The following is a 14743-nucleotide window of genomic DNA, read 5'->3' on the forward strand; positions in this document are numbered from 1 at the left end:
CCATCTGCAGACTTATCACCTCGCCAAAGGGAGAGAAATCAAGGGTGGAGATTTGGAGGGAGACACATTTGCTCAGACCATGGCACCTTCTAATAATTAGAAGGAGGTTGATCATGGCTATGTTCTCTACCTTCCTGATTCATTCATTACTGTCCATTAACATTTCTCTGGGTTACTAGTTTCATTCAGTCTTCATTCATTCACTCACTCATGCATGCATTCATGACAGAGTTATACTATGCAGCCCAGAATGCCCTGGAATGTGAAGTCTCCCTGCTCTGGCCTCTCAGGAGCTAGAATTACAGGCATATATGGCTACATCTGGCCCCAGATCCTTGTTTTCAGTGGTGAAGATAGAGGACTGGGATAGTTCAGTAGGTAAAGAGGGGGTCTAAGTTTGATTCCCAGAACCCAGTGTGAAAAACCTGAGTGTGGCAGCACCGCTTGTAATTCCAGAACTGAAGAGGTGGAAACAGGTGGATTCTCACCAGTCTAGCTTGATCAGTGAGTTCGTGAGAGCTTGTGAGAAACCCTGAGAGAGGTAGCACCTGAGGTTGACCTCTGATCTCTGCATGCATGTGCATGTATGTATGTATGTATGTATGTATGTATGTATGTAAGTATGTATGTATATAAATAAAAGCACACACCAACATGCTACTGACAGTTAATACAGTACTCACAGCTCTGAGCTGTGTCATAGGGATCTTCAAGCCACTTGTCAGAGCCCTCTGGATTCAAGAATGAAAGGCACACACAGGCCAGTAAATTTTTCTTCTTCCCTATCATGGAGATCCCACCCTTCTTCTCTCCCAGTTCCTAGCCTGAGTTAATCTCCAAGTTCTGCCTCAGTCTACCTGCCTAGCCATTGGCCATCTCTTTGTTTCTCAATGTCTTTGTGGTCTGTTCCAGGTTATATGAGGATCACTCTGAGCCATGCCTGAGCCTTAGCTGACATCTGCCCTGGTGTCAGAAGAGGACCCAGGATTGACAACTTTGCATTAGCCTCACACAGTGTGTAGAACCTTCTGGAAGCTAACTTCTTGGGGGATATAAAGTAGGGATTTGTTTGCTTTGGGCTTGGGATCCTCCCTGCCCCTGTCCCTGCCCCTGCTCCCACTCTATCATATCTACAGCTGGCTGGTACCAGAAGGAAGAGAGGAGTCTGGGATGCATTCCCAGCTCCACTTTCCCTTTTCCTCTTATGGGAAGCCTACAGGTAGTCTCAGCAGCCAGCAGCAAGAACTCCCGGAGGAATCAACCAAAATAGCCAGCCCATGAGACTCTGAGAGGCTGGACACCTCCAAGGAGTCCTTGCCTGCTGTGCCTCAATGTGACCCTGGGCCCATTATCCTACCCCTCAAGCACATCACAAGACCCAAATTTCCAAAGACAAGTCCCCATGCCAGGTAGGAAGGGTAGATAGGGGCAGATAAGTGGTAGAGGTGAGTCCCAGGACCCAAGCTAGAAGCTGAGCCACAGGAAGGCTGTCACTACCCATAGGTGCACAGGGTACATTCTTCCTGCCTCTGATCTGCTCTGGTCAGCTTGGGGTTTTCTGCCCATCACCACCCCTCCTGCACGTAGTTCATTACAGGCATAGCATGAAAGGCTTATTGTTACTCTGGGAAGCCTGGGAAGCCACAGAGGTATACAGAGGTCTGTGGATTGGTGCATGCCCTGGTTACAAGTGTGGCTACAGCCCTCAGACATTTTCTTACATGTTTGACTCCTGTCTTAGTATTCTTTTGCTGTGAAGAGACAGCATGCCAAAGCAACTCTTATAAAACAAGGCACTTGGCAACTGAAAAGATGGCTCAGCAGTTAAAATCACTAACTGCTCTTCTAGAGGACCAAGGTTCAAATCCCAGCCCCCACATGGCAACTCACACTGTCTGTAACTCTAAGATCTGACACCCCCACACATACATACAGGCAAACACCAATGGACATAAGATAATATAAAATAATTAAAAAAAATAAGGCAAAACAACAGGGGCCTGGCTTACAGTTTCAGATGGTCAGTTCATGATCATCATGGTGGGAAATAGGCAGGCATGACATTGGAGTAGCTGAGAGCTTTACATCTTGATCTGCAGGCAGAGAGAGGTACTTAGAGAAACCTCAGATCCCATCCATAATGACACACCTCCTCAAACAAGGCTCTATCACCTCCAGTGAGGCCACATCCACTTCCAAAGGCCTCACCTCCTAATCCTTCTAGTTCTAACTGGAGACTAAGCATTCAAACATATGAGTCTCTGGGGGTCATTTTCATTCAATCCACCACAACTCCCATGCTTCACCATTTGTGACACAGAAACAAGAACAGTGGCTCTTGTTGGCTTATGTTTCCAGGCCCTGGTGCACAGCAGAGCTTACCCATGATGGTATAAGCCAAGTATGATAGCAATGCCTGAAATCCCAGTTCCCAGGAGGCAAAAACAGGACAATTGTGAATTTGAGGTCAGGGCTACATAATTGTTTTAAAAACAGACATAGAAGGAAGTACAAATTTAATTGTCTTTTTAAAAAGTCTCTATCTATCTATCTATCTATCTTTCTATCTTTCTATCTTTCTATCTTTCTATCTTTCTATCTATTGTATGAGTGCTCTGTTGCATGTACACAACTGTTGTAGCAGGTGTCAGCACTTTTTCCTTTTCATGGCTGAATGAGCATACAACATTTTTAAGTCCATTCGTTGGTTGATGGATATTTCCTTTCCTTCTCTGAGGTGAATGTGAACATAATACTGCACAGTCTTTTGTTTGTATATTTTTTTACCAACTTGGAAAAGAAAACAAGAACAAAACTGTATGTTATATATATATTCTTCCAAAAATATATTGAAAAGCTAACAAGTTAAATAATGACTATGGGGAAGTTAATTGCTACAATACAGAGAATCTTTGGTCTAAGGGAACCAGGGAGAACATGAAGCCTTTACAGATATAAGGAGGACATGCCTTTCTCAATATACTTTCTTCAATCTTCAGATAAGTTGTTTTCATGAAAATACAAATCTCCCAAGAATCTCCCCTAGAGTTAAACAGTGTGCGAATTTTACCACTATCCAGAGCAGCACAACAGGCAAGGTGTCCAGTAGATAGGTGTGGATTCTCAGCCTGTCTCAGTCATAGAGAGGTGTGGAGTCAGAGACAGTATCACCAAGGCATTGGCTCTCAGATAATATAACAAGTACTCAAAGAAAACCCTATATGTGCAACTCCACAGCAGTACAATTCACAAAAGTCCTAAAGTAGCAACCACCCAAATGTCTATCCATGGATGAATAAGATGTGGTCTATTATACAATGGAAGATTACTTGACTGTGAACAGGAATAAAACAGTAATATATACTATAATTCAGATAATCCTCCCTGTGAAATACCCAGGACAGGTGAACATGTGCACACAGATGCAGCTAGGGCATACAGTTGCCAAGGGTTAGTGGGACAGTTCCCTGGTGGACAGGGATGGCCTAATAGGTATAGGGTTTTACTTGGGAGTGACAGAATATTCTGGAATTAGATAGAGAAGGTGCTCATGTGATGTGAATATCCTTAGTGAGCTCGTTCATGTGATGTTAATTTCACAGCCATGAATAAGAGAAGGACCTGAATAGACAAGGAGATGTGTGCTGGGGCAGAAGGCCTTGCTCTCTCTTTTTAAAAAAAATGATAAATTACATTTATTGGTTTTGCATGTGTGCAGTGGCATGTGCACACATGTGGCGGTCCAACTATAGTTTGTGGGAGTCAGTTCTCTCCTTCCACCAGGTGGATCCCAAGTTGCTGTTTAGGTCTTCAGGTTGACCACACGACCTTTTATCCACAAAGTCTGGCTCATCCCCTGGCTCTCTCCAAGACTGGGCTCAGTGAGGAAGCAGAAAGTCCCAGCCATGGAAAGTTTAGGCAAACTCCCCTGGGTCAGGTTGACAACTGACCTAGAGAAATACTTATTTTGCCCAGAGTTGTTCTTCCCATGATTGTGTTTCCGATGGGAACATCCTGGGCCAGGGAGCTGCCAATGTCCCTCAGCACAGAGCCTGCTCCTCCTCCTGGGAGGCCTGGGAGCCTCTGACCCTATAAATCTCTGCTGCTCAGGGACCAGCTCTTGCCAGGTTGCTGAAAAAAAAAAAAGCCTGGTGCCCTCCCCAAGTCAGATGAAAGAACAGAACCCATGATCTGCCAGTGTCCAAGCCTTTCCTTAAAATAATGGAGGCCAGGGCTGGGAATACAGTTTAGAGAACAAAGTGCCTGCTTAACCGACATGAGGCATCCGTCCCCAGAGCTGCATCAACGGTGAGTGCTAGAGACCCGGAATCATAGAACTGAGAAGGTAGAGGCCAAGGCATCAGACATTCAGAGTCATCCTAGCCTACATAGTGAGTTTGAAGTTAACCTGAGCTATGTGAGTCCCTGTCAGGGCCTCAGGCTGCAGAGACAGTTTTGCTGCCTGTGTTCTAGTCACAGGGCACTTGTTCCTCTAGCCCTCACCTCAAACAGTTAGTATGTATTGGGTTTCTTTTCTCTCCTTCCTTCCTTCCTTCCTTCCTTCCTTCCTTTTTTCCTTTTCTTCTTCCTTTCTTCCTTTCTTTCAAGATAGGGTCTCACTGTGTAGCCTTAGCTACTTACTGTATAGCCAAGGATGAACTTTAATTCCTGATTTCCTGATTCCATTATCCATCTAACCATTCTCCTGTTTCTCCTTTGATCTGTGTCCATCTATCCTATAATTTATTAAAAATAGATAACAGTGCTCCCAACCACGTGCTGGGCACTAGAGGTACAGTATTCTGCGGTGAACTGAGACTGAAGGCATGGAACTAAGAATAGATGGTGCCACCTCTGGCATTGCCCATTGGATGTGGCACTCTGATATCTCTGCTCTTGGCTGCTGGTTGGAATGTTGGTCACTGTTCCCATGTTCCTCAGAGGTTCCTGGCTGGCCCTCTGGGGCACTTCCTGAGTAGAAAGCTGTCAATGATGCCTGATTGACCCTTGCTCTCATGATGTACTCTGTATGGGGGGGATGATGTCTCTGGTACCATCAGGCACTGAACTGTCACCTTCCAGAGAGAAAGAGACTACCTAGGAGCTTGCAGATTGTGGAAACAGTGGCATGGGTCAGAGGAGGTTGAATAGTAGACACCAAGGGCCTGGAGGGAAGCAAGAGAGGCCTCTGTGGTACTCTATCTATAACCAAGTACTAATTCTAAGTCAGATGATCCAGTCAACCTAGCTCTGGGCATATTCTTTTTTTTTTTAATTTAGAGAATACTTTATTAGTTTTTGTAATCAAACCCACGTATATAAGACCTTACATATTTAATACAGTGTGTTACCCCTGTACAAATGGAAAAAACTTAAGTTCAACATTTCTAGACCAATATGGCTGTTAATTTCTGTACAGTGCCAACTCAACACAGTAAACGGGGATACTTTTTTCGAAAGTTGACAGCACAGGTAAAGTTTCAAAAAATTCAAATTATATATCTGTATATATATTTATATTTATATAAAAAGACCAACAATAGCAGTGTGTTATGCATCAACAGCAGCAACAGCTTTTCCAGGTTCTGCAGTCATCTGAACAAAACTGTAGAGACATCCAGCACACTCCATTAAAAAAAAAAAAGTAAAAAAACAAAACCCGAGAAAACAGCACAGTTCTGTTACTCTTGTGGTACCTGGCATCTGGGCATATTCTTAACCCTTCCCTTGGAACAAAAGGAACCACCCCAAGGCTTCTATTTCAGTTAGAGCAATTATTGCTGTGACAAAACACCATAATCAAAACAACTTGGGGGAGGAAAGTGTTTATTTGCTTATATTTCCATGTCACTGAAGTCAGGGCAGAAACTCTTTAACAGGGCAGGATCCTGGAAGCAGGAGCTGATGCAGAGGCCATGGAGGGTGCAGCTTTCTGGCTTGCTCCCCGTGGTTTGCTCAGCCTGCTTCTTTTAGAGCCCAGGACCACAAGCCCAGGAATGGCCTCACCCATAATGAGCTGAGCTTCCCCACATCATTAATTAAGAAAATGTTTTACATCCGGATGTTATGGAAGTATATTGTAAATTGAGATTTCCTCCTTTCAGATGACTCTAGTTTGTGTCACAGTGACATAAAATATCTAGCACAGCTTTCTAGAATGATGGGAGTGGTGTAGGGACAGATCTAAAAAAAGCAGCATTGCTCTCCCAGAAGAGAGATGAATGCTGGTCACAACCCAAGGTTGTTCACGATAATACATCACAGCTGATGGAGCTGACACAGCAAGCTAGAGCACTTACTTCAGGCCTCAGAGCAGAGAGACCTACAGCCACAGGGTACCTGGTTAGCCTACACCCAGAGTGTGCCCAGTCTATTACCTAATCAGGAGGTGTGAGCTCTTGGAGACCCCCAGAGCTGGTGTGGCTGGAGGCCTGCACTCCTTCCCCCAAGTGCATCATGCTCAAAACTCTTTCGAGAGACATCTCAGGGACTGCCGTTGTCCTTGTGAATTTGCTTTGGCCTCCTATGTCCTGGGTATCCAGTACAGCTGGCCCCTGGCCACTTCCCAGTCTGACTAGCATGTGGGAACTTGAGAATACAGCCTGGTTTGAGCCAGGTCCAGACCCTTGGATTCAGGGCTCAATGTAATTCACACTCTGTTTTTTTCTCTATTTGCAGATCGTGAAGACCAGTCCATTCTGTGCACGTAAGTGATACTATTTTTCTTTTGTTGTCGACTGAAGCCAAAGATATCCAGGATGGGATCTTTGATGTGTTCATCATTGTAATTGCCTAATCTTGTCCATGGGACAGGGTACATGTGATGGAAACCAGCATACTTGAATGCCTAAGGATGCTGGCGCTGTTCTATTTTTGATTACCTTTTTAAAAATGTATCATGCAAGTGTGTATGATGGTTTGTATATGCTTAACCCAGGGAATGGCACTATTAGGTGTGGCCTTGTTGGCATAGTTGTATCCTTGTGGGCATGGGCTTTAAGACCCTCAACCTAGTTGCCTGGAAGTCAGTCTTCTCTTAGAGGCCTGCAGATGAAGATGTAGACCTCTCAGCTCCTCCTGTACCATGCCTGCCTGGATGCTGCCATGCTCACACCTTGATGATACTGGTCTGACTCTCTGAACCTGTAAGCCAGCTCCAATTGAAGTTGTTCTTCTAAAAGTTGCCTTTGTTATGGTGTCTGTTCACAGAAGTAAAACCCCAATTAAGACAGTGTGTAAGGTACACAAGTGCCATGGTACACGTAGAGGTCAGAGAACAACTTTCAGTAGTCATTGATCTCCAACCATGGAGGTCCTAGGATCAAATGCAAGTCATTGGGATTGGCAGCAGGTACCTTTACATGCCGAACCAGCTCATCAGCACTGGGACACAATGTCAGGCATAACTAAAGATTTATTGATGTTGTGCTCACGATTTCAGAGAGTTTGGTTCATAGCTACCCAACCCCAAATGCCAAATGCTTGGACAGAATATCATAGTGGTTGGAGGACATGGGAGGTTCTTCACTTCTTTTTATTTTTTTTTACATTTATTTGTGTGTGTGTGTGTGTGTGTGTGTGTGTGTGTGTGTGTGTGAGAGAGAGAGAGAGAGAGAGACAGACAGACAGACAGACAGACAGACAGACAGACAGACTAGGGATTGTTCGTCTCAGGGATAGGGAAGTAGGAAGCTTACACTATAAAAATCAATAAACATGTTCATCCAGGATCCCAGGGGTCCTTGTGTGTATTTGTACATAGCGTTTTATTGAAACATATCTGTAACCTAGTTGTTTACACACTGGCTTCCACACTAGAGTGGTCATGCCAAGTAGGTATGAGGAGACTCCATGACCCACTTTCTTTTCTTTTTACTGTGATGAAACACCATGACCAAAAGCAACACAGGGGAAAGGGGGTTATTTAGTTTACATCTATCAACAAAGAAACTCAGGGCAGGAACCCAAGACAGGGAAGGAAGCAGGCAGAGCCCATGGATTAGCACCCCTCATGGCTTACTCAACCTGCTTCCTTATTCACCTTACTCACCTGTCCTGGGGTGGCACTCACATATCAATCACTATTTAAGGAGGAGGTTTTCTCAATTCAGAGTCCTTCTTCCCAGGTATGTCTACATTTGTGTCAAGTTGACAGAAACTAAGGAGAACACTCACAAAGCCTGAAATGCTTGCTGTCCAGCCTTGGACAGAGGCAGCTCTCCCACTCCACCCCTAAACAAGGGGAAATGTGGTAGGTTTATGGGTTAACACTAGGACCAATGATGGAGATCATGGTCCTGACAGAGCATATAGATACAAGGAGGAAGTGGCTGTGAGAGGAAAAGCAACAATGGTTGTGTGTCAGTCACTATTCTGAGTGTCACATTCTCTTGTTTGTCCCTGTAGTAGTCATATGGAATACCTGACATATACCTATTTTTTAGGTAAGGAAACAGGCACAGGAGGTTAAGTAACTTACCAGAGCCCATGAAGGTGACTGGTTGAGCACATACTTGAATGTAAGCTGTCTGATCCAGGAGCTCCCTGTGCCATTCAGCTAATAATGGCAATAGGGAACAAATACCTTGAGTCACATATAATATTCAAAATGGATGATGCTTTGCAGGATGTATAGGAGTTGGTATTGGACACTGATACCAAAGGACACAGCTAGCTTGCAGTAGGGGTGGGACTTAGGAGGAACTGTGAGCATACAGCCAATTGGCTCCTTGTTGAGGCCAACAACAGGCTGTAATAAGCTTTTGCTGGTGTTCGACTCAGAGAGCCAGGACTACCACATAGTGATAAAATTATTTAAATGAAGGGCTAGAGAGGTGACTCTGGGTTAAGAGCATTGGCTGCTCTTCCAGAGTACCTGGGTTCAATTCCCAGAACCCACATGGCAGTTTACGTGTGTCTGTGACTCCAGTTCCAGAGGATCTGTCACCCTTACATAGACATATAGGCAGGCAAGATAGCAATGGACATAAAATAATATTATTCAAATGAAAATGGACACTTCCATGATGAGAAGTCATTAAGAATCTTCAGAACTTTCTATTAAGTACAGGAATCTTCTCAGAGTAATCTCCAGAGACTATGCATGTCATACATGCCAAGAAAGAGAACACAACCCAGGAGGTCCTGTCTAGCTAAGCCAGGAGCCTTCAGGTGTAGGAAGCTGGGGACAAGTTCCTTAGAACAGGGCAGGGACTTGGATGGGGACAGCACTGTCACCCAGAGTTCCAGGGTCAGGAAACCAGAGATAGTCATGTCTCTGGAACCACACAGAGTCTGTGGACTTCAGATGCCTGGAGCCTGGTACTTGGGTGTATTTGTTGGCAAGGCCCCCTAAGACAATTTATTTTTATTAGTGAACCTTGGAAATAGTTGAGCCTAGAAGACCAGAAGGGAGAGAAGTGTTCCCCGAGTCTGTGGCTGCTGATGTCCCCACTGTTGTCAGGAGCAGAGACCAAAAGTCAGATGACAAAGGATGAGATGGTAGAAATGGGGTAGGATGCTGGTGTGCCAACTGTAAGGCTGTATTCAGAACTCAGGGCTTTCTCTCTTTGACCTGACCAGGATCTTTCTCCTTCAGGCGGAAGGGAAGTCTATCCACTGTTTTGACATTAGTTCAACTGAAGTAATTTATACTATGGTGTACATCTGAGAACATTCAAACAAAGAAAGGAAAAATAACAAGCAATTCTGGTGGAAGATGATGTGGAAGCAAAGTTAGCAGAGACCTGCCCTTTTTCTCTCAGCAGACATGGAGAACCAGAGGTGGTACTGGAGCTGGAGCATAGAGAAGCCCCTCTGCAGTGATCTCTGGTGACCCAAGACAACATGCTCTAAAAAGAGTCTTAGGTCAATAGAATTTCACCAGTGGAAAGCTGTCTTAGTTTGAGTTTTATTGTTCTGAAGAGACATCATGACCAAGGCAACTCTTATAAAGGACAACATTTAGTTGGGGCTGGCTTACAGTTTCAGAGGTTCAATCCATTATCATCATGGCAGGAAACATGGCAGCATCTCTGCAGACTTGGTGCTGGATGAGCCAAGAATTCAACATCTTGATCCAAAGGCAGCTAGGAGGAGACTAGATTCCACACTGGATGGGAGCTTAAGCATAGAACATCAAAGCCCTCCCTCACAGTGACACACTTCCTCCAACAAGGCCACACCTCCTAATAAATAGTGCTATTGCTCATGGGCCAAGCATTCACACACATGAGTCTATGGGGGCTAAACTTATTCAAGCCTCCACAGAAGCTATCAGCTACATGTACTTAAGCATAAATTTCTTCACCCTAGGAAACCGTTAGCTACTCATCTGAGATTATCAGCTAGCTGTCTGATATTCCAAGAACTCTGCTGAGGATGAAGGGGCTTGCTTCTGCTCTGGGGCTCGTGGGATAAGATTCTCTTCTCTAGAGTTTATGCTTTAGACTCTGCTTATTTGAAAAGTACACGTTCCTCTTTAGAAGTATCCTTCTTGTCCAGGTCTTCTGGGTCCTGTTTGCTGACTATGCCTCTCAGTAGACAATGCAGATAGACTGGAGTTTGATCCTTCATAGCAGAACTCAGGTTGTCCTCCCCTCTTCTGGGCTCTTCCCTGCAGAGTAGGGAAGTTCCTTCTAAAGGAATATGCTGGCTTGTGGACCTGGGCCCATTTAGGTTCATTTGCACTGGTAAGAAACCCAAGCTCAGGGCTGGAGAGATGGCTCAGTGGGTAAGGTATTCGTTGTGAAAGCATGAGGATCTCAGGTAGAGCCTCAGGACCCATGTTAAAAAAAAAAAACAGTTGGGCAGAGTAATGAGTTTGTAACCTCAGCAATGGAGAGACACAGACAAGCAGATCCTTGGAGTTCACTGCTCAGCCAGCTTAGCCTAATTGGTGAGTTCCAGCCAAAAAGAGATCTGCTTTTTTTTTTTTCTTTGTTAAAGGTGCGTGAGAACAGAGGTTGACCTCTACCTCCATACATATGTGCACAAACTTTCGCCCAAACATATGTGCACTGACATAGCTAGTTAGTGCCCCTTCCAGGAGGAGCTTCAGTTTCCTTACCTGGGAAGTGGCAGTGATTACCATGAGAGTCACTGTTCTCATGTTTTTCAGAGGTGAGTCTGGAGCTGGAAAGACAGAGAACACAAAGAAAGTCATACAGTATTTGGCTGTGGTGGCATCCTCCCACAAAGGCAAGAAAGACAGCAGCATCACGGTAAGTGACAAGCGCTGCCACCAAGGCCACCCAGGCTTCAGCATACTCAGAGTGAACAGAACCCTGAGTGAGAGAACTCATTCTGTTTTTGCTGGGTTGGTCCCTCTGGGTAAAGTGGGCTGACTCTGGGGACCCTCTCCCCCTGTCATAGATGCACAGTCTGAGAAGTCTGCAGACTTAGCCTCCTCCACTGGGATCTGCCATGTGCCAAAGTGGCTCTGTCGTAACTTTGACCCAATTTTCTGTACAGGGACTGTTCCATGAACTCCAGTGCTCTTGGACACTTGTCTCTGTTCCTATATGTCACAATATATTTGGAGCCAGCAAATATGCTCCAAATTCTGTTAAATGTTCCTAGGGGGTGGGACTCAGTCCCAAATTGGAATGACCCCCATGTCCCATCCCAAGGGGACAAGAGTGCTGAGGTCACTCAGCATGGGTCACTGATCCACTATTGGCTGACCTTCTTGCTGTGAGCCAGACACAAGGATGAGGTTCTACAGGGACATGTGGTTACATTATTATACCTGCTAGTACAAACAAAGGACAGGCACAATGAGAACAGCAACAAAAACATCCCACTGGCCCAGTGGGAGGAGGGTTTACAAGAAAAGTTCTAGAACCTTCTCTTGCTTCCCTTCCTCTCTCTCATTTGCCTTCCTCATCAGTCCTCTATGGGACCAAAGATCCTGTCAGTTCCACTCTATGGATGCTGAGGACAGGACATGATGAGAAAGGCTTCTGCCACCCTGCATCTTGTTTCCTGTCTTTAGGGATAGCAGACTTGCACAGTGGCCAGTAAACCTGGAGCTTTCAGGGACCTGGGGTGGGTGTTGGAAATAGCCTTAGAACCTGCTCCCCTTAAACAAACCCAAGACTATAGACCAGTCTGTCAGGGTTGTGTAGGGACCAATAGCCTAAGCTTGTATATATCAGAGAGAATCCTGCTTCTTCCTCACCTAGCCTGTTCCCATGTAGTGAAAATGACATAATAGTTACAATGATTCAGCTTTGTAAGGGCTGGACACTCTCTCCCTGAATATGCAGGCATATTTCTTTTCCCATAAGATTAGAGGTCAGTGTGGTGGGTGAGGGGAGATGGAGGGTTTGGTAGAATGCTTGCCTAGTGCTTGTCCCCAGCATCCCATAAACCAAATATAGTAGTGCACATCTATAGTCCAAACACTTGGGAAGTAAAGGCAGGAGAATTATAACTTTAAGTTCATCCTCAGGTATTTAGTAGGTCTGAGACCAGTCTGGGATATATAAGACCCTATCAAAAGAAGAAAGGAAGGGTGGAAGGGAGGGAGGGAGGGAGAGAGGAGAGGAAGGAGAGTAAGGAAAAAAGGGAGGGAGGAAGAAAATGAGGAAGCCAGGGAGGGAAGAAGGAAGGAAGGAAGGAAAGAAGGAAGGAAGGAAAGAAGAAAGGAAGGAAGGAAGGAAGGAAGACATTGAGTCCCTAGCAATAAGAAAGTATGAGGTATTTGGGTGTCTAAGAAAGTGGCTAATGGCCAGTTGTGATGGTGTAAACCTGTGAACCCAGCACTCAGGGTCTAAGGCTAGCCTGGCTACAGTGTCTCAAAAGGAAGTAAGAGAGTAAGGGAGGAGGGGTCATAGAAAGAAGAAAGAAGGAGAGTCTAGAGAGAACAGCAGAGTATAAGGGAAGGAGCTAATCAATCACTGTGGGCTGGAGCTAGTCACCATGGAATCGATGAGAAGGAGCCTAGCCCAGGGCTCCCACTATGGGGCGGGCCTTGGATGTGAAAGCAGAAGCACTGACCTCTGTTTCATACTGTGCTGTCCCACTGCAGCAAGGCCCATCTTTTGCCTACGTGAGTAACAGAGTTTTCCTGGTGTGACGGGAGGCACCGAGTGAATTAAGACCTGCATGCATCTTTTGCACCCACGGGTTCCTAGTAGATGTGGAAACAGGGCAGACTCATGAGTTCCTGGCCACAGACTAGTAGAGGCACCAAAATATCATGGTGTGCATGGGTGGGGGCTGGGGGTGATACCAGAGTGCAGAGTGGGGCGTGTTAGCTGTTCAGTGGCTTATGCAGAATCCCTGGAGCTGTACTCTAGTCTGGATAGATTGCTTTAGTTCAGTGTAAACTTCCTCACCACTTCCCACAGTACCCACCATCAGTACCCCTGTCCCATCTGTTGAGCATTGTAGGACCATCAGGCTCCAGAGTAGCCCTGGCTTGGTCAGTAAAGTTACCCTCCCTGGCTTCCTGCCCCAGCTCTGTCCCCTACACCCGTGTGTCTTTGTGCATGTGTGTGTTGTGCTTGTCTCTTCTCCTGCATGCCAGTTGCCTCACCTGAGATATTTGAAACTTTCTTGGGTTTGTGATGCACTAGCTTTGGCGGCTTGGTAAGGCCCCGGCTGTGCTACCCACAACCTACCCTGCATGGATCTCTGTGTATGTCAACTGAATTCTGACGCAGAGCTGGCACATGGATCCCAGCCTAAAAGAGACCCTCAAGAGTGTTCCATGTCACCTAGTCTGTTATAGGTAGATACTGGGCCACAGTACTTTGTCTCATACAAGAAGCAGGATGTTACTTGACATGAGCTGTGTAACCTTTGCCCAGTCACTTAATAGCTCTGGGCCACAGTCTCATTATGCATCAGATGACATCTCTATGTTCAAAAATCTCCCCAGAGAACTGTTTAATGTGCCCCACTAGAAGACCCTTTCTAGAAGAGGGAGATTAGAGACAGGGGGTAAGGGGACAACTTTGGATCCCATTACTCTAAGTTTCTTCCAACTAAGGTAAGGAAAGTGGATGCCTCTTTTTGTCAGTTTCCCCAGTGGACTAGGACTGGAGTTTCCATGAAGACAAGGTCTTCTGCATCTTAATTTGCAGGCTGCATTGCAGGGGGATGCCCAGGCCAGCAGTAGTTGCTGCCTTCTGTGGCTTGGCATCTCTTTGCTCTCCTGGCATGGCTTACTTTGTTGGCCCTTTCTATGTCACTATTAATCATGTTACTGCATTTGCACACAGGGGCCCTGTAGAGGGGCGTGATGGGCTGCACTCAGTCTCAGCTGCATTTAATCTGCTACGCAGCACTCATGAAGCTTTGAGGCTTCATTCTGCAGCTGCTTAAAAGAATTTCTGATGGATTTGGAGCCTCCAAATTATCTTCCAAAGGAAATATCAGGAGTGGCCAGTCTGGCCAATGAAATGTTGCAAGTTTCATAAAAATCACTAAAGCAGTTGGGAGGGTTGTAATGGTTTAGCTTGAAGAAAGCAGCACAGCAAACCTGAACTGTGGTATTACCATAGACAGCAGGAAGATTGTACACTGCATACTCCTAGGGGCATCCCAGCATAGTACTATGAAATGACCTTTGTCTCTGGAAAGCAGTCTTTCTTTCTTTTTTTTTTTTTTTTTTTTTTTTTGGAGCTGGGGACCGAACCCAGGGCCTTGCGCTTCCTAGGCAAGCGCTCTACCACTGAGCTAAATCCCCAACCCCGAAAGCAGTCTTTCTAAGGAGTGGGATATCTTCTCTGTC

The 14743-nt window shown here is 45.5% G+C and overlaps 1 protein-coding gene across 14 annotated transcripts in view; it reads left to right on the forward strand.

Moving 5' to 3' along the window:
* The window catches only part of Myh11 (myosin heavy chain 11), a 94735-nt gene that overhangs the window by 21095 nt on the left and 58897 nt on the right, over positions 1-14743 (forward strand). For 7 of the 14 annotated variants that reach the window (XM_087569748.1, NM_001429929.1, NM_001429924.1 and 4 more), the window contains 3 exons: positions 6679-6706; positions 11120-11222; positions 13034-13054. In XM_087569748.1, the coding sequence (XP_087425874.1) occupies positions 6679-6706; positions 11120-11222; positions 13034-13054 (152 nt within the window). The remainder of the gene's footprint in view (positions 1-6678; positions 6707-11119; positions 11223-13033; positions 13055-14743) is intronic. The other 7 variants (XM_087569749.1, NM_001429932.1, NM_001429926.1 and 4 more) reach the window with 1 other exon arrangement.

Source organism: Rattus norvegicus, chromosome 10 (assembly GCF_021556685.1).
Source record: "Rattus norvegicus strain SHRSP/BbbUtx chromosome 10, alternate assembly SHRSP_T2T, whole genome shotgun sequence".
Classification (NCBI taxonomy): domain Eukaryota; kingdom Metazoa; phylum Chordata; class Mammalia; order Rodentia; family Muridae; genus Rattus; species Rattus norvegicus.